The sequence below is a fragment of the Cuculus canorus genome, chromosome 17, assembly GCF_017976375.1.
Source record: "Cuculus canorus isolate bCucCan1 chromosome 17, bCucCan1.pri, whole genome shotgun sequence".
Lineage (NCBI taxonomy): Eukaryota > Metazoa > Chordata > Aves > Cuculiformes > Cuculidae > Cuculus > Cuculus canorus.
This window is the reverse complement of record NC_071417.1, coordinates 6,701,133-6,725,092: the sequence shown is the minus strand read 5'-3', so window position 1 is coordinate 6,725,092 and position 23,960 is coordinate 6,701,133. Positions and strand designations below refer to the sequence as shown.

The window sequence follows — 23,960 nt, the reverse complement described above, 5'->3', positions numbered from 1 at the left end:
CTTGGCCACCAGGGCAAACTGCTGGCTTATGTTCATTCACACCTCAATCATAGGCAGAAGAAACAAAATTAGGATAAGAATAAAAAACAAAAAACTGAAAGTTCTTACAGAATTATCTTTTGTAACTGAAAAAATATTTCACAACTCCAAACTATGTAATTAAATGGTAGTCTCACCTGGAAAAACCTTCCAGTTCTTTCCACTTATTGCAACAGAACATCTGATACAAAATGCAATTAAAATTTCACTTCTTCAAAAAGGCTCTCACAAATGTGTGTATCCTACAAAGGCGGATTTTCTGATTAAAAATATAAGCTCCAGTCCTTAAAAGTCCGTCTCATGAGAGTCCACTATAGAATTTTGGCCCTTGAGGAGAATGGAACACAGTATGTGACATAAAGACAATTTTTAAAAATTATGAAAAACAAACAGGAAATATATAGAACATTTTCAGTCTCACTATTAGAATATTTCCTGTGCAAGGGCTTAGTGCACTTTGAATTTGCCAAGAATAACAGTATTTTGTAAATATATGTATTGAAAACTAAACACTTCAATCTATCAAAATAACAGCAGTCACTGCGAGCAGTCAAAGCAAGAATGGTGCATTGCCTTGTTATTCTCAAAAAGCCTTGCAAATCATAAGGCAGATGATGCCAACGGGGATCCATCCAAATGTTTGTTAGTCTTTATCTATACAATCAGCTGGGGGTCAGCATCTTTAGAAGTAAATCCTGTTTCGAAAGACATTCCAAAGAAGTGTAATAGGCCACTCTGTTAAACTTATTATCTCAGCTCTGCATGCAACAAACACCCAGAGATGTTTTTACTACACAAGAAGTGTTTAAGTAAATAACTCTTTTGAGAAGACTTTTCTCATAAGCCATGCACATCTGGAATTGTGAAAAGCGAGGCAGAACAAGGGAGATTAAGCCATTGACACAAGATGATCCAAAAAGAGCAGTTGAGATGAGGGGTTTTTAACACCGAGAAGGAGTGCGGTAATACAGAGGAGTTTAAGAACTGCTGTCATTCAGTGCAGATAGGCTGTTTGACAACATCTTTCTGTGAAGTTCAATAATGAAAATTTTAAGAATAACACCTATCCTTTTGTGTACGATGCTGTATTGTAACATTGCAATGCAGGCCTCAGCTCGGGGAAGCAGGCTCTGTAGTGGAAATCACAAGAACCACAGAACCATGGGATGGTTTGGGTCAGAAGGGACCTCAAAGCCCATCCAGTCCTACCCCCTGCTTGGGCAGGGACACCTCCCATGGGATCAGGTTGCTCCGAGCCCCATCCAACCTGGCCTGGAACCCCTCCAGGGATGGGGCAGCCACCACTGCTCTGGGCAACCTGGGCCAGTGCCTCCCCACCCTCATCGTGAAGAATTTCTTCCTAATGTCTAATCTAAATCTTTCCCCTTCCAATTTAAAGGCATTAGGCTTAAATAGGACAGAAACATAACTCTGAATTCTGAGGATCACATAAAATAGGAATGTCAAGGATTGAGAGGAAGCGTTGTTTATGTATATAGGTCTGATGAACAAACAGTTAGAGCAGCAGGACCTGTTACAGCAATTGGAGAGAAGATACTGGAATAAACAGGTTAGAGGATGTAGACAGCAAACACCAGACCGTTCTTTCTGGAAGGTGCATTTGTCCCATTAAATGGTGGTCTGCAAAGGCTGACTCTTTTTTTAAACTCCATCTGCTTTGTGTCATCAGAGATGCCACATGCCCTAGTCATACCTGTGAGGGGAAGATGACATTCATACTGCTTTACCTCTTTATTTTAAGAACAGTGGAGGTATTTTATGCCCAGGACTTACTACCTTAGAAAATCCTTTGGTTTCAGCTTGCACTTTTGGATGCTCATTCTCTACTGTTCAGAGCAGGTTAATCTTCATAACAGTGAAACAGGAGAATTAAAAAAGCATTTGTCAAGCTGTTCCAAGATCACCATTCATTTCTTAATGGCAGTGTTTCTGTTCACTCTGTCACTTGTCAAACAAGTGACAATGAACCAGTAAGTGTCAAGATGTATGTGAAATATATCTTGAACCACTATGCTAGATAAATGCATGGTTACTAGGAAATAGAAGTTAGAGAAAGTGGCACATCATTCCAGAGTTTTACCACTAGCTAGATTAAAAAATTCTCATAGGATTTTCTTAAGGACAGAGCAAATTTTCCAGCAAAAAAATACTGTGTAAAACTCTCTACTGAGGCTTTTACTGTGAGTTATTAATCTGTTTTAGAAAACTGAATTAAATCCTTTCTAGCTGTGAGCATTATGTTATCTAGAAATCAACCAAGACTGTTACAGAACAGGAAAATCTCCCAACATGTTATTTTCCAGCACTATTTTACATTGTTCCTTATGCCTAGGTGAGCAGCAGAACAGATTGCAATCCACACCAATCTAACTGAAGGCATCATCCTTTCTCACTATATCAATGAAGAAGCAAACTGATGTGCTATATTAGGCTTGTTCTAAATTTCTTCACAGTCTATTGCTTTTTTAAGTGCATTTTAGAAGCATTAAATAATTTGAAAGGAGCTCAGTTACTATGAAACAGTGTCTGTGGTCCAAAAGAAAAGCAAAAAACCCAGGAAAAATAGCAATTGCAATTGGCCATATATTTAGAAATTCCAATTTGATTTAAAACCAGGCTTTTTCAGGGTTTTGTCTTTGGGGGTTTTCTGCACATTTAAGTTTCTATTGAATGAAATCAGCACCACCACCACCCAATTTCTTTAAATAAACAATTAAGTAGTTTGCATCAGGCGTGCCTTACCAGAAGATCATGTTTTTAGGTGTTTGCGGTATGTACTATGATGTCTGTAACTGGAAGAGTGGAAGGTCATGTACAGATTTGGACAAGCTTTGCCTAATGGGCTGTGCAGAAACTGGTTACAGAAGTTTGTTGCATATAAGGAAACTGTTCAGAAAGCCAATAATCCATAAAGAACACGTGCGGTGGAGAAGGATTTTGAGAAGATAGGAAGCGAAAGAGAGGGGACTGAGAAAATAACACACAGATCACCCAAAGTGAAGCCTCTCTGCCCTGAAGTGATGGGTTGTTGGGCCATATATTGACAGGCTTCTTCCATGCACTTCTCTGGGGAGCTGTTCTCTCTGCTCCAGAGCAGAACAATCTTGCATTCAGGTTATCTGTTCTCTTTGTAAACAGGCTTATAGCTGATGGCTCCAGTGTTTCCTCTGGAATTATGTGACAGTTCAATTTCTCCTTCAATTCATTTTACCCCGTCTCAGCTTAAACCGCCATCCTCCAAGCGTGCCCACTCTCACACCATACAGGAGCTCCCTATCTGCGCTAAGCAATACAACAGAACGCACATTGAACTGAGTCCTGAATAGGAAACTCAGCTCTGTGAATCAGAAAGCAAAAGATTCCGACAAGATAGCATCCCGGATCTATTTACCAACAAAGGAAACAATTGAGAATGTGCAGGATTAATAAGGAAAATGAGTACTAATAAAAACTAGCCATTTCCTCACAGCAAATAATGAATGCAGAGACCACAGAAGTATTCATCAGGAAAGAAAAGTACAAAGAATGAGCCTGGCTTTGCTCATTAAAATCAGTGCTAATCACATCCTCAATCACTTTTTTATTTGAAAAATATTGCTATTTAACTGAAACCAGCACCTACCACACAATCAGCTGGGATTCCATAGAGTTCCCAGTGCTTATTTCCCAGTAAAACAAAAACCTCAAATATTAAGCCACATGTATGATAATATAATGATTTTCATCATCTAATCCTATATTTTGCAGGACTGTTTACTACACCATTCTTTGTTAGTATTTTTTCTAATCTGCTTGTAAGAAAAATTATAGCTGATTGTTGTAGCATCCCCTTTGGGAGTTCATGAAGTCCGGTATTTCTGACAATTTCTCTCACACTTCTGTCAAGCACAGGCTTTTCATTCCTTATCTTTGAACCAGTGTTCTCTGATAAACATTCTTACATACGAAAGAGCATCAAAAAGTAGCCGCTAATAAATGCTGGAATGAGAAGGCAGAATTGGGAGTAAGAATTCAATTGAACTGCATCCTATCATCCCCGATCTGTTTCATCCCTGAATAAATACAGCAGCAACTGGCTGGGAATCTACCTTCTGTCACCCCCCCGGTGATTCTGGTATTTAAAGTGACTGCATTTAGAGCAGAAATGATTCACATCCTATTGCCCTGTGCCCTGGGTTTTACAGAAAGAGAGTGAGAAGCTGTGGGTACCACTAATCCTTACCATATGGTAAGAATGCCTCGAGAAGCTCGTAAACTCCGGCAGTCAGGCAATGCAGGTACAGAGGTTTGGGACACCTTCCCTCTAACTGCAGTAGAGTAACTTTCCCAAATACACAGATAACAGAACTTACAGTAAGGTTTAGTTCTGTTGGATGAGTTCAGCTGCTCCAGCAGCTGATCTATCCAAGTGGAGAAATCTGACTCATCTGCCTTTTGATTTTCCTCTGCTTCTGGACGTGGAGTTCCACATCTGCAGGGTTTCCCTTACATAAATCCTGAACTCAATGGATTCCTCTGTGAGTGATACACGCAGGATTCCAGCACAAAATCAATCACACTGAAATATTGGGTAATTTTCTGGGACGTCTGTGAGTTACATCTTTGTAGTGAAGGGCCCAAATAACAGCAGGGCTGCCACAAGGGATGAGGTAGAAGCAGGCGGCAGAGGGAGTGGTAGCTGACTCATGAGTTGAACAAGCAGGACGGAGAGAATGAGACCTTCCTTTCCAGAGTGATGAGCTTATAGATAACCTCAGCAGTCTTCTATAATTGAGTACATCCATTTGATATGCATTTCACCAACTGCATGCAACTCTGCTTTCATATTCTATGCTGTTTCTAAGGCAAAGAAAAAGAAAGAAAAAAACACACCAAACCACTTTATTAAGATGGGAAATGTTAGAATGGAAGGATTTAGCAGGAGCATATTATTCAATTTATAATATAACTAAGCTATAATTTGGACTTTTGTCTGTATAAATAAATACTGAACTGAGAGTATCGTTTGTGATCATCAGATCTTTTGGCCTAACTCCCATTTAATAAAACAATGGTCATTTACATCTATTGGGTTTTCCCTGTCTTAAGAGTTGTCAGCTGTAGCTGACGATGGCTGTTTGACTGAACTCTGCAGCTGAGGCAACTGGTTCAGCCTCCTGTCAAAAAATATTATTTTTTTTTAAAAAAAAGCTGTTCTAAGCGGGTATTTATCTGCCCTAGGTCTGGCTGTTGGTTCTTGGTTTACATTTCTCTCTTAGTTTAGGTATGCCTTTACATCGGCTGCATTATTTATTCCTTCATGTACTTCTTTACTAAGCATGTACTTAGCAAAACAAATTAACCTTTGGAAACCTTTTTAAACACTGCCTCAGTCTTGATTTCTGGATAGCACTGACAGCAGATGCTCTACAGAACACTGCCTCCGGAACATTTCAGGCACAGCCACGCTGCAGTTGGTCTTGTCAGCCTTTGATTTTTCTTTTTAACATATCTTTAATGTCCTTTATTAACCTCTCACATTTCCAATTTATTGTGATTGTTTTCCTTTTTCCCTGTATGGGTTGTTGGGATTTTATGTATTTATTTCTAATTACTGCTTTCATTTGATATATGAGGAACAGCAAAAGCACAATGCAAGCTGCTTTAAGAACAAGCCCTGTCTGTGTCACTGCCAGAATTCATGCTATTTGACTACCCCTAATGCTAAAAGGCAGTGTAAAATTAGGCTGCTCTGACGAGTCCAATGACACCCCTAGCCAGTGTTATCAGGGCACTACTGCATAAACGTTCACATCAATGGAATTCCAACTGATCTGTGCATATATGATGATAAGAAACTCTCCTTGTTATGTCCCAGTTGCAGTGAGAAAGCTCAGCGTGCTAGAAACACTGCTAGCATTGGCAGGACGCTGCTGAAACAAGGCTTATTGTCGGCTGGCATGACACTACCCTGCGATGTTGCCTGGGAAACAGCAGAAGAGGAGAGCATAAGGTTGTTAAACTGGAGGAGTTCTAAAAAACCCAAACGCTCAGGTCCAGGCTGTCCTGAAGTGAACACAGCATACGCATGACAAACCAGCGTCTTACTCGATAAAATCAGTTTAGTCATAAGCTTTCTGCCCAGAGCTGATGGACTGGAGGATTCTTGCTTCTGAACCTGTTACTTCTGCTACATGGATTTTATGCTAAATCGCATTAAACCATTATCAGTAATTTATTTCTACTGATGATAAATGGTTGGGGGCTGGTTTCCATTTGTAAAGTGAAATTACACCAATCAGTAAATATTGATGAAAAGGACACGCAGAACAACCGGCCTGATTGTTTCAGAAGGACAGTATCCAGATTAAATATCTAAGAAATAAGTGACAGGAGTTAGACAGCTGCCTTAATTGGAGTAAAGTTATTAATAATTTGCTAATTTTTAAGTATAATTGGGGACCGCTGTCATTGGTTTATGGGTTGAAAATTTAACAAAGCCTATAATAGCTTTAGAAGCTGCATGCTGATACTCCAAGATGTATCCCAAGGAGACTTAAGGAGTCGGTCTTGGCAGCACAAACAAATCCATAGCACATGCACAAGCTGCCTCATCTACTGCTTTTCATAGGAAAAGAAAGAACAGCCATCCAAGACAAAGATCCCTCTTATCCCCAGGCCTTACACCAACTAATAACAGCAGCTGCGGGAGGTGGGGCGGAGGAATTCAGATCTGGGGAAACACAAATACTTCCCTAGTATTTTATCCCTGCTTCTCAAGATCTGAACTCAGAACCTGCAAATCAAAAGTACTATCTTGACATGCAGTAAGTCTCAATATCTTTTTCTTTTATACATTTTTCTGTTCCTTCTAAGTACGTGCAGAGTTTTGGTACACAACATACTGCAGAATTTCACTTTGTACGGTGTGGATCTGCTCTGCCTTTACCTTTTTCTTAACTTCTTAGCTGAAAATATCATCCAATATCCTTAGTTCTTAAAAGCAACAATAGATAATGATTAGGAATCAATACTCTATAAGCCAGTTGTCACTTTATAAGCCCATCATATTGCCCTGCCTTGCACATCTTTTTTTTTCTCCTGGGGGAAGAAGTCTGCATCTATTTTTTACTGAAAATATCCTGCACTTCGGGTCATGCTTGCTCTAATGCTAATGTATTTTCTTCAAAATAGGAGAACAAGAATTTAGATAGCTTTCTGAAAGCAGACATGCTTTGCATTTTATACAGTTTTCTGATTATTCCTTACTCCTTTCCTAACGCTGCTTGCTTGTTGACTGCTATTGAACATCGAGCTGATATTTTCATAGACTGTCGATACAGTTCCAAAATCTTTCTTGTATGTGCAATGTATGATAATGAGTCAACAAGCTACTGCAATGTCTAACAGTATCTTTAAAGAAGTTAAACTTCTCATAAAAGCCTTGTCACTCTGCCAGAAAAACAGCAGTTACCTAAGCGCTCTTAGTATTAGATGCTATTATTTTTAGTTAAAAACACTGCTGGAATGGCAACACTGTAATGCAAGCATAAAATTACTTCTACTTGCGTGCAATTTCTCTTCCTAGCACCTGACTTCTGTTCAAAAGAATCTACTCTTCAAAGTCACTATAGAAATACCATATCCATCAAACAAAAAAGGGATGATAATATAAGAAATGGAAGGAATTTTGAGTTTAATCAAACACCACCACTAACACTACAAACAAAAGCACTGACGCTACTCATGACGCTACTGGGGATGAGGATGAGTATGCAATGGCTTATATGTGTGCAAGAATCGCAACATGACGCAGGCGTGCATAAACAGACCTTCCAAAAATTTACACTGAGATATTCTGGGTTACTTGGCTTGCTCTTACTTTCATTTAACTGTGAAAATGTTGCCTTTCTTACTGTGCATTATTATATCAAAGCCTCATACATGCCCTCAAATTCATTATATTAAAGAAAACTGTCTTCAAATTTCATATAGCCCAAAGCTTAAGTGGTTTCTTAAATCTGGATATGAGCTCATATTATCCCATTGTGTTTTGATGCTTTATTTGCTTGAACAAGTTCTAATTTTGTGGCATCATCTGAGTATGCAACAATGTGATGGCATTGTAGTCTTTGATAAAACACCCATTATGCCTCTTGAAGAATCTAAACCTTATGTTATATGTCATAAAGACAAGGCGATAGGAGGACTTGAAATCAGGAAAGAAACCAACGTAGTTAACATTAGCCCTAGTGTCAAACAGGAGTCTGTAATATTCTATTTTCCAGTTTTAGAATTAACTATTTGTTTTTACCTTAACTCTGGTTTGTGTAAGTGCAGCCTGGCTGCTCCTAACCATATGGTAGCCCATAATTTTTATAGATGCAATGATAGTGAAGATAGGGACCAGCAGAACACTCAGCCAGTGCCCAGGATCTCCGAACACTCCCCTGTGACCAACGAACAGGATTCTTCAGTAAGCACTAGGAGCTCAGTGAACAGGGTCAATATTGTGGCAGAATTGGGTTTTGATGATCTGGCACGCTGAAGCTCACACACGGGCAGCCAAATAACAGTGCCTGAACTCTGAGGGAGTTTGTAACACCATCTATCACACACTGATTTGTAACCAGGAATGACTTTCCAGGCAGCCTCTATGTCCTGGCTCTACTCATACACCTCTGAGTCAGGTGAACCGCGCATTCTTCTTTCTGTGTCCAGGGTGTTCCATGATATGGGGCACATCGAGTGTTATATTTATCCAGATGCCTGTCTGCCAAATTCTTCAGTTGCTGGTTTGGACACACCGAAATGCAAGTATTGGGAATTCATACTGAGGCAGTGTTCTAACATCCTCAATGACTGCGTTGCCACCCCAACCATACAGAGCTCAGGTGGATGCCAGATTACTCTCATATCAGCAACAGGTGAAAAATTACAGAACAACATATTTACCTAAAATATGAACTTCTAACAACAGAACAAAGTTCTGAAAACACGACCAGCAAACCCCCTCTGGAGCTGTACTGACTGTAAGGATCCGCCTCCTTTGTTCCGGCAGCTCTGCAGGGCTTGCAGGCTAATTGGGCTCCACTGCTCTCTCCAGGGCTGCAGTAGCACAGAGGCTCCTTACAGCTTTTATCTACTTTGCTGCTCAGCACGGTTACAGAAATGACCCAAAAGAGCTCCTTTTCCAGACCAAGATAGAATTTTTCTACCTCTTGGGTTTTTTTATGGACATGTTCCTATTCCCTGTGATTAAGCAGACTTCTCTGCCCCTCTAAGGAATTCTGTAAGGATTCTGAACATAGCCCTTGTTCAGCTATTCCTGGCTTTGGGCCACAGAGGGATCTGGCCCTGTATGGTACAATCGAGGGAATTTCCAAACTACAGCTTTTTCACGGATTCTCCAGAGACTCAGTTTGTCAGAAAGATGTTTGCTGATGTGGTGTTTTACCACTGATAATAAGATGATAAAAGCGCTGTGTATAACACATATCACAATTTCCCCTGTACCCTGACTCTTATTAGTATTGCTGGAAAACAGCTGCATACCAGGAGAGAGAGTTAATACACTGCACCCTCAAAAAGCTGACATAGCAGGAAAGGCAAATAAGCTCTTTGAGTATTTGGTTTCAGAACAAACAAACAAACAAGAACAAAATTAAAAATCTTGATAAAAAAAATCCTGGCAGAAACAGGATTCCTGTTTATAATTCATATAATTAGCATATGACAGAGGCCCTTCCAGTTCAGTTATTATTAGCTACTTGAGGGGTGCCAGTGTGACCCCAACAATTTGTTTTGCATGAGGCCTTCTGCAGCCTGAACCATTTGCTGCAGCATTGCATCTTTTTCATATGCATCTTCCTTTTAACAAGATGCTATACTAAAAAATAACCTCAGAAGAGCCTAACATTTCATTTTTCCAGTCATTTGCAATGGTTGCAAGAAAGATAGTAAAACCGATCTAAACCTGTTACCTGCAAGTAGTTTTCCTTTACCATTCATGTGTATAAAAGGATTAACTAGGGTCATTTTTAGAAGCAGATGTGTCCAACCTTTGCTTGGTATCTCAATCTGTTGCCACTCCTGACCTCGTTCATGTTTAACTCTTTTCATTTACTTTAGTACTGTATCTTTGAAGCACCTTTCTATTGGTCTAGAACCCTGTCGCAGGTGTGCACTGCAGAATAAAACTGAAAGCTGTCCACCAGGACACACAGCAGGTCCGAAACAGAACAGAGCGCACAGAGAGGGACAGAAGGGAACACTGCACAGAAACTGAGAGACTGCTTTTCAGGGTGAAAGGCAGAGAGAGTAAAGGTTATTTACATTCCCTAGCACACATTCATTTAAGCAGAAATTAAAGAGAGATGAGACACTTCAGTATTAACAGGGAACTCCTCCTAAGCAAAGGAAACAACATGTAAGAAGGCAAAAAAACCATCATCACTCGATAATTTAACATTATCAAAGGCCAGAGATGACATCTTAATATGTAATAAAAGATAGAATGGGTCAATTGGTTTTCATGGTCCTTAGCAGCCGAGACAAGTAATTTATTTGATACAACGGAGAAGAAATCAACATGGGATATAAAAACCTAATCCAGCCTTCTCAGAGTGCTGGTCAGGAATAATAATCTTATGATAAATCACTAGCATTCCAAAGGTATCGTACAAACCAATCTTGCAACTGTGTCAAAACAAGAGGCAGCTGTTACCTAGCTGAGTCATACTGACTGTGTGCATGGAAAGATAAAACTGTATTTATTACATGGTAGGCAGGGAAAAATGCATAAGAGATTTTGGAAATGAAAACAGAAACAGATCACATTTCTGGATAACCCTAGATAAGCAGGAAAAATATTGTTATGGAGAGTGACAGAGGAAAGCGTGCGAGGTGGAGGGGGAAAAAAAGCAAAGAATTGTAGTCTTCACTACCTTAACTCTTTCACAAGCAGCTAAATACCAGATACACTGAACAGACAAGTCAAAATACTGGTTTGGCCAGAACTGCAAACTGTTAACTCAGGTGATTTTGTCTCTGCAAGTGATGTTACCCAGAATAAAGCATAGCAGGAAAAAGACAAAAGACACAGAAAAATCCTGCCTTCCCTACTCCCTTTTGTTTCCAGGCAGTACAAAATTTAACTTTATTAGTCTCTTGAAATTACACACAAGGGAAACACTGTCCACACAACTGACAGCTTGGGTGTTAATGCTCTCCCTTCTGCACCTTGCTGCCACTGCAATCCTCCCACCCTGAGCAGACTTCCTGAGTTCACTCTATCCAGGACCCACCAGCATGCCAAACTCAATCTTTACCATAGTTGTCTATCTTTATGCATCTTCGATAAAGACAGAACTCATAACACATATCCACTTCTGTGAGCAGGAAGCACAGAAGTCATCCCATTCACATAAATCATTCACTCAACTTTCAAATTTTATAAACCAGCCAGATTTTTCCACGCTCTGTCAAGCAGTCAGGGATGTTTGGCAGTGGACTAGTTTGATTTAATAGTTCTCTTATATTAATCTCTTAATCATCACCATAGATGCTACAGCAGGATGCGTTTTAGCCTCGGCAACACTACTACCTGCAGGGCTTTCCCCTCCAACCCTCAAGTCCAGTCTCAGTGCTGCAGTTCAAGTGCTCTGCCCATGTAGGTACTTCTCACAGTTTAGTTAACAGAGCTGTTCCACACTCCATTGTGTGTTCAGCACACCGGGAACATGCCATCTCCACACCGAAAAACTATGGGTGGGTGTTTGGATAAAAGCATATCAGCCAAAGGGAACCTATTTCTTCTGATTATACAGTCAGGTTCCCTCTGAAATGCTATCAGCGTGCCTCTCCTTTTTGCCACATAAGTAGAGTTTCAGGAAGATGCCCATTCTCACATATATTTCACCTGTGCTCCATTTTCTCCACGGATCATAAAAACATATAGACAGGCAAATAGTTGGACAGTGGCTGCATACATGTGGAAGCTGATGGACGATAAAAGTCTGAATTCCCAGGCCGAGTACCCTCTATAAGCACTAGTGCCACAGCCCATCTGATTGCAGAAAAGGGATAAAAAGAGATCATAGGAGATTAGCCCCGCAGGCTGTTAAAACACTACGTAAAAGTGGGCTTCAATGTCACTTTGAAATAACCTAGATGCTTACTTCCTTTGATTCTAGATACTAGAATCAAAATCAACATCCGTAAGGATTTTGCAGAGGATATTAATTTCTTTTTCCCTCGGGGTTAGTTCTTTTGGATTTTTAAATGCGAAGAGCAAGGCAGGAAGAGTCTAAAGAGACATAAAGAAGATGTGCTTTTTTAAAAAAAGAAGCAATTGGGGGCAGTGCTTCTCTTATGTCAGGAGGAGGTTACTGAACCATAACGAGAGAGAGAAATCTGTTACAACAGGAAGGGACTAACGCCACGACAAGAATCTCCAGGCAATGAAGCCAAGTCGGTGCGTAGGACAGCGAATGGTGGCTCAATCTGTGCAGCACAGTGAAGGAGATGGAAGGGCAGTGGATAAGCTGCAAAATCACTCCAGAGGATAAGAATAGGGAAATATATATATGATAAGTTGCACCAACAGCAGAGAGCTAAGTCAAGTGTGCTGACAAGGATTATATACTGGAAATATCACATCTTTGCAAAAATAATTTCAGAGCAAATTCCATACTCATATAATCACCTCAGACACATGGAGACAATGAGGGCAAGACAAACCCAACAAAGTTATGAAAAATTAGTAAACAATCATTTGGGTTTTGGTTATTTTCTTTCTTAGAATAAATGTCTCTGGTCTGATATTTCTCATGCCCTGGTATAACTGCATCTCAAACTTGTCACTTAGATGCCCTCTAACAAGAAAAGACTTTGTAAAAGGTTCAGTATTCCTAACGCATATTGCATTTGCAGTAGAACTCAAGCACTCAAAAACGTTTACCAAAATTCAGCTTAGTTGAACGTTCTTGACCACAAGTTATTTTCCCTTGAAGAACCATAGAAAGTGTACACCGAAGGGATTCAACCTTATAAGGCAAGCTCGTAAAACAAAGGGAGTATTTTTGGAAACCATTTTGTAGTCTTGGTTCAAACCTAGTATAATTGCTTCTCAAACTTACCACTTAGCTCCCTTCTAATAAGAAATCTTTTATAAAGAAACTGCATTATCAACCAAAAATACTGACAAAGGCATTAAAAGTACAAAGGAGTTGAAATAATTTCCCATCACTGCACCAATGATGATAAGGGAGCGTATAAAGCAATACATAAAGAGCACCTTTCCTACATGCCTGGGGTGCAAAGGGAATAGCTTCACCTATTTTCTTCAATGATGACCTAGTCCTACATGGTTTGGGAGGGAAGGAGTTTGTTGTGGAACCCAGAACCTGAACAGACAAGACTTTGCTGAGACATACAAAGTAAAAACAAAGAAGTGAACAGAAAGCCCAGGGTGAGATTTCTGAAGTACGACTCTACATGTTTGGTCCGGTAGTGGTTTGTGCATTTTCCATCTGGCTTAGAAGGAAGCAATTAGGATCCTCTTCCAACTCTGCCTCAGTGACTGCTGGCAACCCCGGACAGCCAGCCACACATAAAGCAGTGTGACACCCGTACCAGCACTAGCGGATGTCCCCTAGATGGTGCAGCTCTTGCACGTACCTGTGCAGTGCACTACATTCGGCTTCAGATATGGAAACTTTAACACAGATGTGTGTGCTACACAGAAAAGCAGGGGGAGGTGCATCTGATAAGGAGCAACATGGCTGATTAGTTGAAATGTCATATAAGCATTTCTTGGAATCATTTCCTCCCAACACCACTTGTGCAATGGACTCGCTGTGAAAGAACAGCGATCTGGTGTTTGGGAGTGCTCCAGAAACTGATACTGGTGAACACGCTGCCCAAGATGCCAAACACCTGCACACAGGTAAGGGAGCACAAGGGAAGTAGAAATGTTTTAAGGTTAACTTTCTGATTTTACAGCATAGATGTTCATTATTCCTGATGGCAGCTGTTTTCAAAGAGAAATACCACATGTTTAGGAACCACGAAATGATAGACTCATGAGTTCCTGCCCACAAGCTCCTATCTTTAAAGTCTCACCCATTACAAGGCTATCAAAAAGTCCAAATAAAACCCTATAAAGGTTAGCTCAGGCAGATGATTGTGCTAGGAAACACACAGCTTCATGTGCATACGTGTTCATATATTTTTCCATAGTTACTGTATTTCTGTGCTGTGAAACCAGAAGTTACTGGCATTGGAGGGAACTAAACAGAAATAGGGACTCTTTGAACAAGGCAAATCAGCCATATAAACAAAAACAGTCAAAGAAAATGTTAAACCTAAAAGTTTCATACTAATTAAAAACTATCCGATTTATTTTTTTTTTAATTTAATCCCAAAATTCAATTGAAAACCCTGGAAAAAGTGGGGAGAAAACTGTTACTTATTACTATTTTAGCTTCAAAATTTCCTACGACTTGCAAATCACAGTGTCCAAATTGCCCATCGCTGTACATCAGGATGTCCCTACTGTCTGTCTTTAAGAGACGGCTGGAGTAATACTTAACCAGGTAAACATTTAGCAAGAATATCTGCTGTTACACTAAGATAACTTCCATTTCCCAAAAGTAACATTAAATACATGAATAGAATTTTCCACTGGGGAAAACTATCCAAACAAAGCGATCAGAGCTTCTGGCTTTTCACTACAGGTTGGAGCTGAGGGGAGGGCAATCACACGTGGGGCTGGGATCTGCAAGATTACCGACTGCCTTGGGAGGGAAGGAAGGCAGGGGAGGAAAAGTGCCAGACACTGGGGAGAGGGAAAGGGAGAGAAGGAAAGAGAAAAAGGAGCAGGAAGAGCACTTACTGTTTGGTTATCTTCGTACAGCTTTAAGTCATAGCCACTCAGCTCCACACAGAAAATTATTGCTGTAACCCCCTCGAAACAGTGGATCCATTTTTTGCGTTCTGATCTCTGCCCACCCACATCCACCATTTTGAAAGTCAGCTCTTTGAAGGTGAACTTATTTTCTACAATCCCTGTGGTCATGTCCCGGGAACGCAGAATGTCTTCCACTGTCGGGATGTAGTCCAGGGCTGCAATCCTTTCTAGGTCATTTAAGTAGTACGCAGCATTATCCTCGAGGTGGTACTCGTTGGAGCGGCAAAAGCACTCCTGCACACCCGGGTCTGCCCAGAGCCGTTTCATGACTCCCAAGAGCTCCGGGGTAATCTCGCCTTTGCTTTCTGCCGGGCCTGTCAGGGCAAAAAGCTGCACAGCATCATATGCTCTGTCAGGGTTGTGAAACTCTATCTTAAGGGTGGCTAGAGCCCGAATGATCCGTGTAAGGGAGTCAATGGCATTGTAGATAATCAGAGGTTTGTATTCCTTGCAAGCCTCCAAGTTGAAGCCACCACTATGAATGATTTTCATCTGCTTTACAATAGTGCTCTTCCCAGAATTGCTGGTGCCCAGGAGAAGGAGCTTAATCTCTCTCCGTTGTCGCTGACTTTCAGAGCGCAGGTGGCGGTCAATCCTACGGGACCGCCGCGCTGCCTCTTTCTCCTCAGAGCTTTGCCGACATCCCATGGTACAGCAGGCAGTTACAGAAGGGGAAGGCTGGAGATTGTCTCACTGTCTGCGTTTCTCAAAATGATCTGTGGCGTCTTTCAGTTCTTGGGCCAGGTATACCCTGCACGAAAAAAGGTGCCCTCCGATACCTGACAGTCCAAGCTGCCTGTCCCACCTAGTTCAGTCCCAGCAGGGGGGCAAACACATGTAGATGTGCAAACACAGAAATGGTCTCTTCAGTAGATTTCATGGCACTCCCCTCTCCAGGGCATAAACAGTGGCACATTCCTGTTAATGGAGGGATGTTTCCCTTCGCCACAGTTTGGCCGGATCCATCAAATACTCTTTGCTATTCCACATAATTATTTTGCTGTCTTCTGTCCCAAGGTAAGGAGCCACACTTTCACTTTCTCTGCTCTAGCCCTTGTCTTTTAACGTTATTTTCTCGTTGCTGTGGTGATGCTGCTAGATAAAGCTGGAGCTCTTTCCAATGGTGCTGTACTTGTTTTGTTTCTCTTCCCCCACTTTTTCAGCTGATCCAGTGCAGCTCTGCAAGTCTGTGCTTTCCACCTGCCAAACAATGAGAAAAGAAATGAATGAAATGAGAGACTCCACTTCCTTGCTGCAAACCACTCACTTTCCCCTCCTCTTCTGGATTTCTAAACCTTTCATTATTCCAAAAAGAAAATACAGATGGAAAAATACGTACAGAAAGCAAAAATCTAAAACCCTAGCAAAAACATAGGGATGGCTGAAGCTGCAGACCTAAGGAAATGAGGCTTCTAAACAATAGTAAATCATATCTCCCTTTCAGCCTTCTGTGTTTTATTATTTAAACCTACATGAAAACAAACAGTGCTGAGCTGTGCCCCAGTTTCTCCCTCAGCAAGAGCTTATGCAGTACTTTTCCTGCACAGTCCTGTTCTGGCTGGTTTTCCTCAAGTAGAAAATGAAACAAGCTCACAACTCCTTTTCCCAGTCTCTATTTACAATATCTCATGCTCGGACAGATGTCCTCCTGAGGTCTCATTCATAGTTTCTGGTTTGTTTGCATTGAACATTTAAATAACTAAACTAGGAACCACAAGGAGGTGATTAACTTTGCTCCATGATTTCATAAGAGGGAACGTTACTGATCTTCGCAGCTACAGGAACAGAACTCTCTTCCCTTGGAGAACAGTACTCATAACCATACTGCCTGCATCCTGCTCAGCCAATGGAGTGACGCATCACTACCTCAGACTTTGTAAGCTCCTTCCCACAGCCAGGCCAAGCGTTGTTAGCCTCCTCTCTTCTGTTGGTATAGGAGATTCTGAGAAGTACAAGCGAACAGCAACTACAAGGTGAATGTTGTTTAGAAAAACCATGGGAAATGCTGTCCCAAGCAAGGGCTGACAGCCTCTCGCTGGCTGTTAGAGCGATTATTCTTTCCCAATTCAGAGGTTAAGACTTCTAGCTGGAACTCTGCGAAAGGCAACAGCAGGAAGTGGTTCCCCCTCCAGAGGGCAAATGCATTATTAACAGCTGATTGGCAATACAGTCACTCCTCCCCTGCTCCCAGGGAGCCCCGAGCGCAGCAGGCAGCACAATCACTAACTGTCACCAGGTCAGGGCTTCCAGTTCGTCATCGTACGCTGGCCCCGGCCCACTTTGGCACCTTCCTTGCTGTCTGTTCACTTGTGTGATCACTGAAGATCACTGGGGGATCTTCAGCAACTGTTTTTACAAACTTCACTACCTGCCACTGAAATCCCTTCAAAATTGCCCTAAAAATCTCTGGAAGATTTTCCTGCATGGACTTACTGGCATTTCAGTGCAGATATGGCAAAGCATTAAAATGCACATTAAAATATACTCCTAACTACTAGGAGAGGGACAGAATGATCCAAGCCAATTCTTGAACCTCTACCTCTTGTGAGGAAAGGAACTGAACTACAGATACTTGTAATCTCATCTACTTTCTTCTCTTTCCTAAGCATCACAGCAGAAATTTTAGTGGCCTAAAGATATTTCAGCACTCCAAACCAGCAATCTGTAATTAAGTATTTGAAATGGAGCACTGGATTTATCAATATGTGCTCTTCCTTTCCCCACCTCACCTGTCTCACGAGGCAAGACTCATTTTCAAAGATACGCAGCAGGATGGGGTGGATCTCATTTCTATTTGGCCATGCTGCTCTGGTTGAAAAATATGAACTTATATTTGCATTACTTTATTTTCAAGTGTAAAATATATTAAATAATGTGCATACATTCAATAGTATATGCTTTGTAAGTATATACTTTTTCATTATTCACAATTTCAACTCTTGTTTTTTGTCTTGCCAGAAGTCACTATCAGCCAGGGATTCTAGCGAGATCTTGGTTTACCCTCCCAGTAGCAGTCACCGTAGTAGAAATCAATTACATCAAATAATAGTTTTAGCTAACCTTTAAATAACATTAATCAAGACACAGCACAGCATAAAAACTGTGGGGCTTCATAGAGATAAGCACAATTACATCAGCTGCAGTGCTGAGGAAGGGTTACACAGTTAAAACAAAGAATGAAGCCCAGCTTTTTAAGTTTCCTAGCATCTTACATTTACATGAAAATGCAGTGTTCCTATATAATTTATTTCTCCTCTTCTTACCCTTCCAAATAAATGTTCTATCTAGGATTTCATTGTTCAGGTGGTAGAAACAAGTGCAATGATGTCAGACTCATCTGCTTAGCAAGAGGCACTACTATTCTTGCTATTTGTACGTTAAACTTTGTCACAGTGGGCTGTCCTAATCACAGTTTCTGTATCTTGCGTACCTTTCCTGACATGTTTAAAGTCATTTATGGATGCCTTCTAATTTATGCTGGACTGACAAGTGGAAAGGTAAACTGTGTTTGCTTTCCGCTCCAAGGTCCCTCTGGGATATGTCTCTGGGGTCTGCAGCTCCGTAACAGTGTACTGGCATGAGGCAGGTTCTTGCAACTGGATCCCTTTCCAGCAGCTTCTAACACTTACATGTGAGGGTATCTGGGGGTGCGAAATGTGACTGCACAGAAGGGCACAGAGTTATGGCAATTACTGTTACTTTCTTAACATAAGGGAAGGAGGTACAGAGGCTGGGCAGTCAGTAGATACAGTTTTGTGTATTCGTTCCTGAAGTTGCCTGGGACATTAGCCTGGGACAGATGAGGTTGCAATTACTCCCTCTTAAATACTTTTACTGATTCTATATTTATCTTTAAATCCCTTCCTAACTCTAACCCTGCTTAAGGGAGATACATAGTTGAGACAATGTAGACCTGGATAAGGTTCACAGCTACCAGGATGTGTCAGTATGGGTCAGGACTAGCGCTGGGGTGGGGAGGAGAGCATTATATTTAGTTGGAGAAGATGAATAGACAATTGTTGGAAACAACTGCAAAATTCCACAGTTGGAACTCTGACTACAAGTGAACACTCAAAAAAACAGCCTATGAAGTAAACTGATCACAAGGTCCTTCAATACCTCACTCATTCCTGTCTTTCCTTAGATTCCCAGGACACTTAGAGTACATGTTTTCCAAACAGCAGCTTTACTTAGTTCTGATGATCTCCTGTACAGTACTTCAGCTTCCTCTTGTCTTCCTTTCTCCTATTTAAATCTGCTTTCTTTTAATTTCTGTGCTTCAATATCTGCCTGTAAATCCATTCCAAATCCACACGCATGAAACCAACTCACTACAACAGGATTTCCACAGTGACCAGTTTCCAAAACTAACAGGACAACATTAGTCTTGGTTGTTCTGGCCACCCAGTCAGGACACCAGGTCACCTCTACATGGTAACTGGGTGCAGTTATCCGTTGTCTTTGCCCACATGGACCACAGTGTACAAGCAGCCTTGTCATTTAAGTGTTTTGGGTGCCTTAAATCTAGAGATGTCTAAATCCTTTGCCCTGAGTGCAGCGTGTATGCCCATTACCTGGTCTAAAATTCTACAAGAGTCTTAATATCAACTATATTTATCTTGCTTCCCTTGGCACATCGGAAGGACATTAGCACATGGAGAACAGATTAATCAGCAGAAAATTAAAATAATAGTATACATATTAATAGAATATAGAAAATAGAATATAATAGAAATAATTAGCACAACTTTACTTACTCTAATGCATCAAAGATGTGGAAAGGAAAACCCTCCAAAATGAGGGCTTATACTTTTGTCTAATAATGGGCTTTTTCCAGCAGTCATAAGAGGTGAAAAATAAGAGTTGAGGAAGCTGTTTCCTAACGAGTAATGTTCCCAGCCACACAAAGAGAATGAAATAAGGTATCAGGCCAAATTCTTATTTTAATAATAAAAAAAATAGAGTTGGCTTCATTACTCACACTCATTCTGACAAGTTCAGAACATTTAAAACTGGTATTCCTTTGCATCATCATCATCAGAGGCTTCATGTTCATGTCACTGAGAAGACCACTGGTAGAATTCTTTGTGACATTACCTACACATTTCAGTGATCAAAGATGAAACATTTTGCACACAGCAGATACAGGGCTCCCTCTGCTCTCTTTATTCAAGTTCATCCTGAGAAAGGTATCTTGCTAGAGACAAGCAACAAGGGAATACACACTCCTGCCAAAGTGCACCAGCAATTCTGATGAGTCTGGAGGTTTGGTGCTCAAGCAAGAGAAGCAGATCTTTTGTAAGTTTTATGTTATTTGCCTCAACAACAACTGCTTATGACAAACAGCTTGGGAGGAAGATGCTTTGAAGACAAAATTGTTCTTTTCAAACAGCTTGTACGTTCTGTAGAGCATTTCCTATCACATATTTCCACAACACACGGGAAGGCATAATTCATATCCCAGTGTTGTATTCTGCTTGCAATTCATTAATATGTTTAACACAGAAAAGGACAGAGCAGCACCTCCTTATTGCAGGGAAGTTTACAAGTACGTAAACACTATGGGAATGAGTAGTTACTTCAGCGGCATTGGAATGCAAGTCTCACTCATTAGTGGTGACCACTACCCAAGTACGTTGCCCAGCCAAAACTCAGCATATAGACTCGATCCCAGGTTCGGGGAAACATAAGAATTTGTAGTAAAAAGAAAGTATTCCTTTTAAACCAAGCATCGAACCTTGCTTTTATGAAGATAGATTTTGATGTTTAGTTAGTGGTGTTCAAGTTTGCTCAGCTCAGCTGAGATCCAGACCACAGCAGAATCTAGGAGCCCGTTAATTATTTTTCTGTTAACTACACGCATACTCCACTTACTTCAGGGAGTTGGAAACATAAATCCTATAAAGCATTAATACCAAAAGACTTGGTAGGCATTTAAATCATGACCTGTTTCAGTAACATCCACAACTAGTGTGAAACAGTGAGAAAAATCATCAACACAACCAGTAGATAACACCGACTGATTCTTGAATGAGCCAAAAATACAACAGTTCTATTCCGAGTTGTGTTGCTGAGAATTCGAAGCAGCATCAGTGACTGCATATGGAGCTGCCTGTGCTTCACAGTGATTTAACCAAGACCAGAATCTCCCACAACAGTCATTTTAGAGGTGAACTTTAGGCTTCCATAAAGAATGAAATACTACAAGAACATTACAGTGGGTGTGCAGAAAATCCTGGCTGCTAGATAAGGGCAAGGAGAAACAACACGCAGCAGCTGCTGTAGGGACATACAAACATCAGACTCATTTAAAAATGTGTAATGAAGCAACAAAAAAAATGCAGCACCCACTCAGTGTTTTGTAAGGACCTCAGGTGATGACAGCAGTGTAGGTTACATCTTCATTAGAGCTGCTGCTCAGCTTTTATCATGGGGTTAACTGTGTTCTTTCTGTGGGTGATTTGTGAGCCAGGACTCAAACACCACAGGGCTGCGTTTCCACAGGTCTTATAGGCATATAAAAACTGATAAACATTAGGTTTGTTCATGACCAGAGAGGTGAATTTCCTATCACTCATTCAACTCTGTTGCACACAACACCTTATGAAAGCACGGGGGAACACTGGTAGTTATCATAGCAAAAGAAAGTTAAAGAGGGATTTGAAACACGATCACAATTGCCTTTTAAAAGGAAGTTTTTCTACACGTGCATACAAGGTCACAGAAGAGAGCAAAACCATGCTGTCCCAGGACAGGTATGAGCTAATACGAGATAAAAAATCAGCCTGGGTACAGATAAAGGTCTACTGAAGACAAGAAGTTTATTTAATGTGATAGGAAAAAGCAACCAGTGAAGATTCAAAGACTGAAGCTTGAGGCTAAGCAAAAGACAAGGAGATGCTCCAGTAAATGGGAACCATTTAAACAATAGAAGGATTTTATCGATGATGATGGATAAGAAAGAATCTTTGAGATGCTATACAGAAATAAATCAGATGAGAGGCAAAAAATAAGGCAAAGAATGAGAGAGTAAAGTCACAGGAGCTGGGTAAGATTGCTCAGGTAAACTGAAAGAGCATATAAACACAGGAACCAAGAAACTTCTGTATCCATGGAAATAAGGAAGGAAGGGATAGTGATAGAAGAAGGAAAAACAAGCTGAGGAGAGCAGAAGAGCACATCTCACCATATCACATTGGCAGAAATCAGCAGAAATCTACAGAGAAGAAAAAAGGCCAGCGAGAAAGGATTAACTCAGGAGTTGTAAAGATGGGCCTGCACGTATAGAATTTAACTGCGATAGGGGGAGGGAAAAACAGGAGAGAACAAGTCAGCTGGGTGATCAGATTTCCACCAGAATGCCTTTGCTAGAGAAAAGATATCATTGAGTGTGAATCCAGGCCGGAAGTTAGCAAGACGGACCCTGCAATGGGAAGCATAGCAAAAAGATTTGGGAAGAGGAAAGCAAAATACAGGACTAGGTTTCAGTAGGTGATCAACGCTGAATCCACAGAAAGGCTGGGAGAGGAATTGACTGGCAGCGTGACAGTTAAACTGGGAGCTAAGCAACAGAGAATGAGTAATGCTTCACAGAAATCAAAAGAGCCTTGGTGAATGGAAAAACAGAAAAACAGACCTAGGTTGAATGAGTGTGCGGGAGCAGCCAGGCATCAAAACGAGATAAAGTCAGAAAAGGAATACAGGAGATTCGCGTGGAGAGGGAACAGGATAAGGGAGCTCAGAGACAAAGTTCAAAGAAGAAAGAGCAATGTAATGCTGGAAGAGCATCAAAGAACTGGCCAGAATGGGAAAGAGTAGGAGAGGAGAGCAGGACTATGGAAGAATAAAGTCAGTAATTCTCATGATCGTCTAATTTAGGGAAAGACAAAGAAAACCTGACAAACATCAGCCTCACAACAAGGCATAAAAGTGGATTAGAATGCTGCTGATAATACAACAAGAGAAAGAAAGGAAGAAAGTGTGAATATCAGCTTAAGATGCAGGGCTACGATCAGGGATAAATTTGGCCAGCGGGGTAGAGAGCGATTCCCAGCCTTGAGCCACATATAAAATTCATCATATGAACTATGTCAAAAGGTATCTACATCAGAACGGTGGATTTCCTAGCTTCCATCTTAACAACTCCAATTACACATGATTTTGTCCACAGATGAGGAGTGGAAGAAGTATTAGACTGCAGCCTTGGGGGAGGGAAGAAAAGAAACCTCCCAAGAGGCTAACCAGAATCCACAGTGTTCTCTGAAGTGTGACTCACAGGAGAGGACGCGTGTGCTACCAAGCAGAGATACAGCTGCAGCCTACGCCCAGTCTCATTCTGCTTCTCTTTTGGAACTCGGAAGCTGTGACAGTTGCCATCCTGCTGCATGCAAGAGCTTCAGCAGGGATGGCTCAGACAGCACAGCCACGACTGTAGCCGCTTGCCAGCCCAAAGGCCTTTCTCTATAGATGAATAGGAAGAAAGTGGCCCATGTTCTGGCAGGAAACTGCTTTAGGCACCATCAAAAACCAGAGGTACTTCTACTTCACAGCACATAACTCTGCAGCTAAGTCACATAAAACCTCCTGTCTCTCATCTCCAGGGAAATGCCTGGTAACGTGTCTTCCCACCCCTACCAACAGCAAAATGAAGGCAGGGGCTGAAGAGCCCAGAGCTGACTTAGCTTTCAGCCCAACCCACCCTAAAGCAATTCCAATTTTGTTTCAATTTCTTCCAGCTGGAAGCAATCCCACAAAGACTCAACACCACTGACACACACACTTACGAGCAGGCTCTCCTCCCAAGGTATATTTTGTACTAAACAGTTCAGGAGGGATAAAGCAAACTGTTTCCATCATCTCTTTGCCCGTGGAAGGCTCCACTCATTAGCGAAACCCAGTATAAGTTCGAAGTAGTTTTCCTCTTTGAGAGACAAAGGAAGGGCACAGAAAT

General features: G+C 41.2%; 1 protein-coding gene and 1 long non-coding RNA gene across 5 annotated transcripts in view; one reads left to right on the top strand and one right to left on the bottom strand.

The window, feature by feature from the left end:
- Nucleotides 1–23,960, bottom strand: part of GNAZ (G protein subunit alpha z) — a 45,451-nt gene that overhangs the window by 13,381 nt on the left and 8,110 nt on the right. For all 4 annotated transcript variants that reach the window (XM_054082744.1, XM_054082746.1, XM_054082745.1 and 1 more), the window contains exon 2: nt 14,936–16,210. In XM_054082744.1, the coding sequence (XP_053938719.1) occupies nt 14,936–15,658 (723 nt within the window). In that variant the 5' untranslated portion in view covers nt 15,659–16,210. The remainder of the gene's footprint in view (nt 1–14,935; nt 16,211–23,960) is intronic.
- The window catches only part of LOC128853927 (uncharacterized), a 34,542-nt gene continuing 17,347 nt past the window's right edge, over nt 6,766–23,960 (top strand). Inside the window, exon 1 of the long non-coding RNA XR_008452757.1 lies at nt 6,766–6,866. This is a non-coding gene — a long non-coding RNA (uncharacterized LOC128853927). The remainder of the gene's footprint in view (nt 6,867–23,960) is intronic.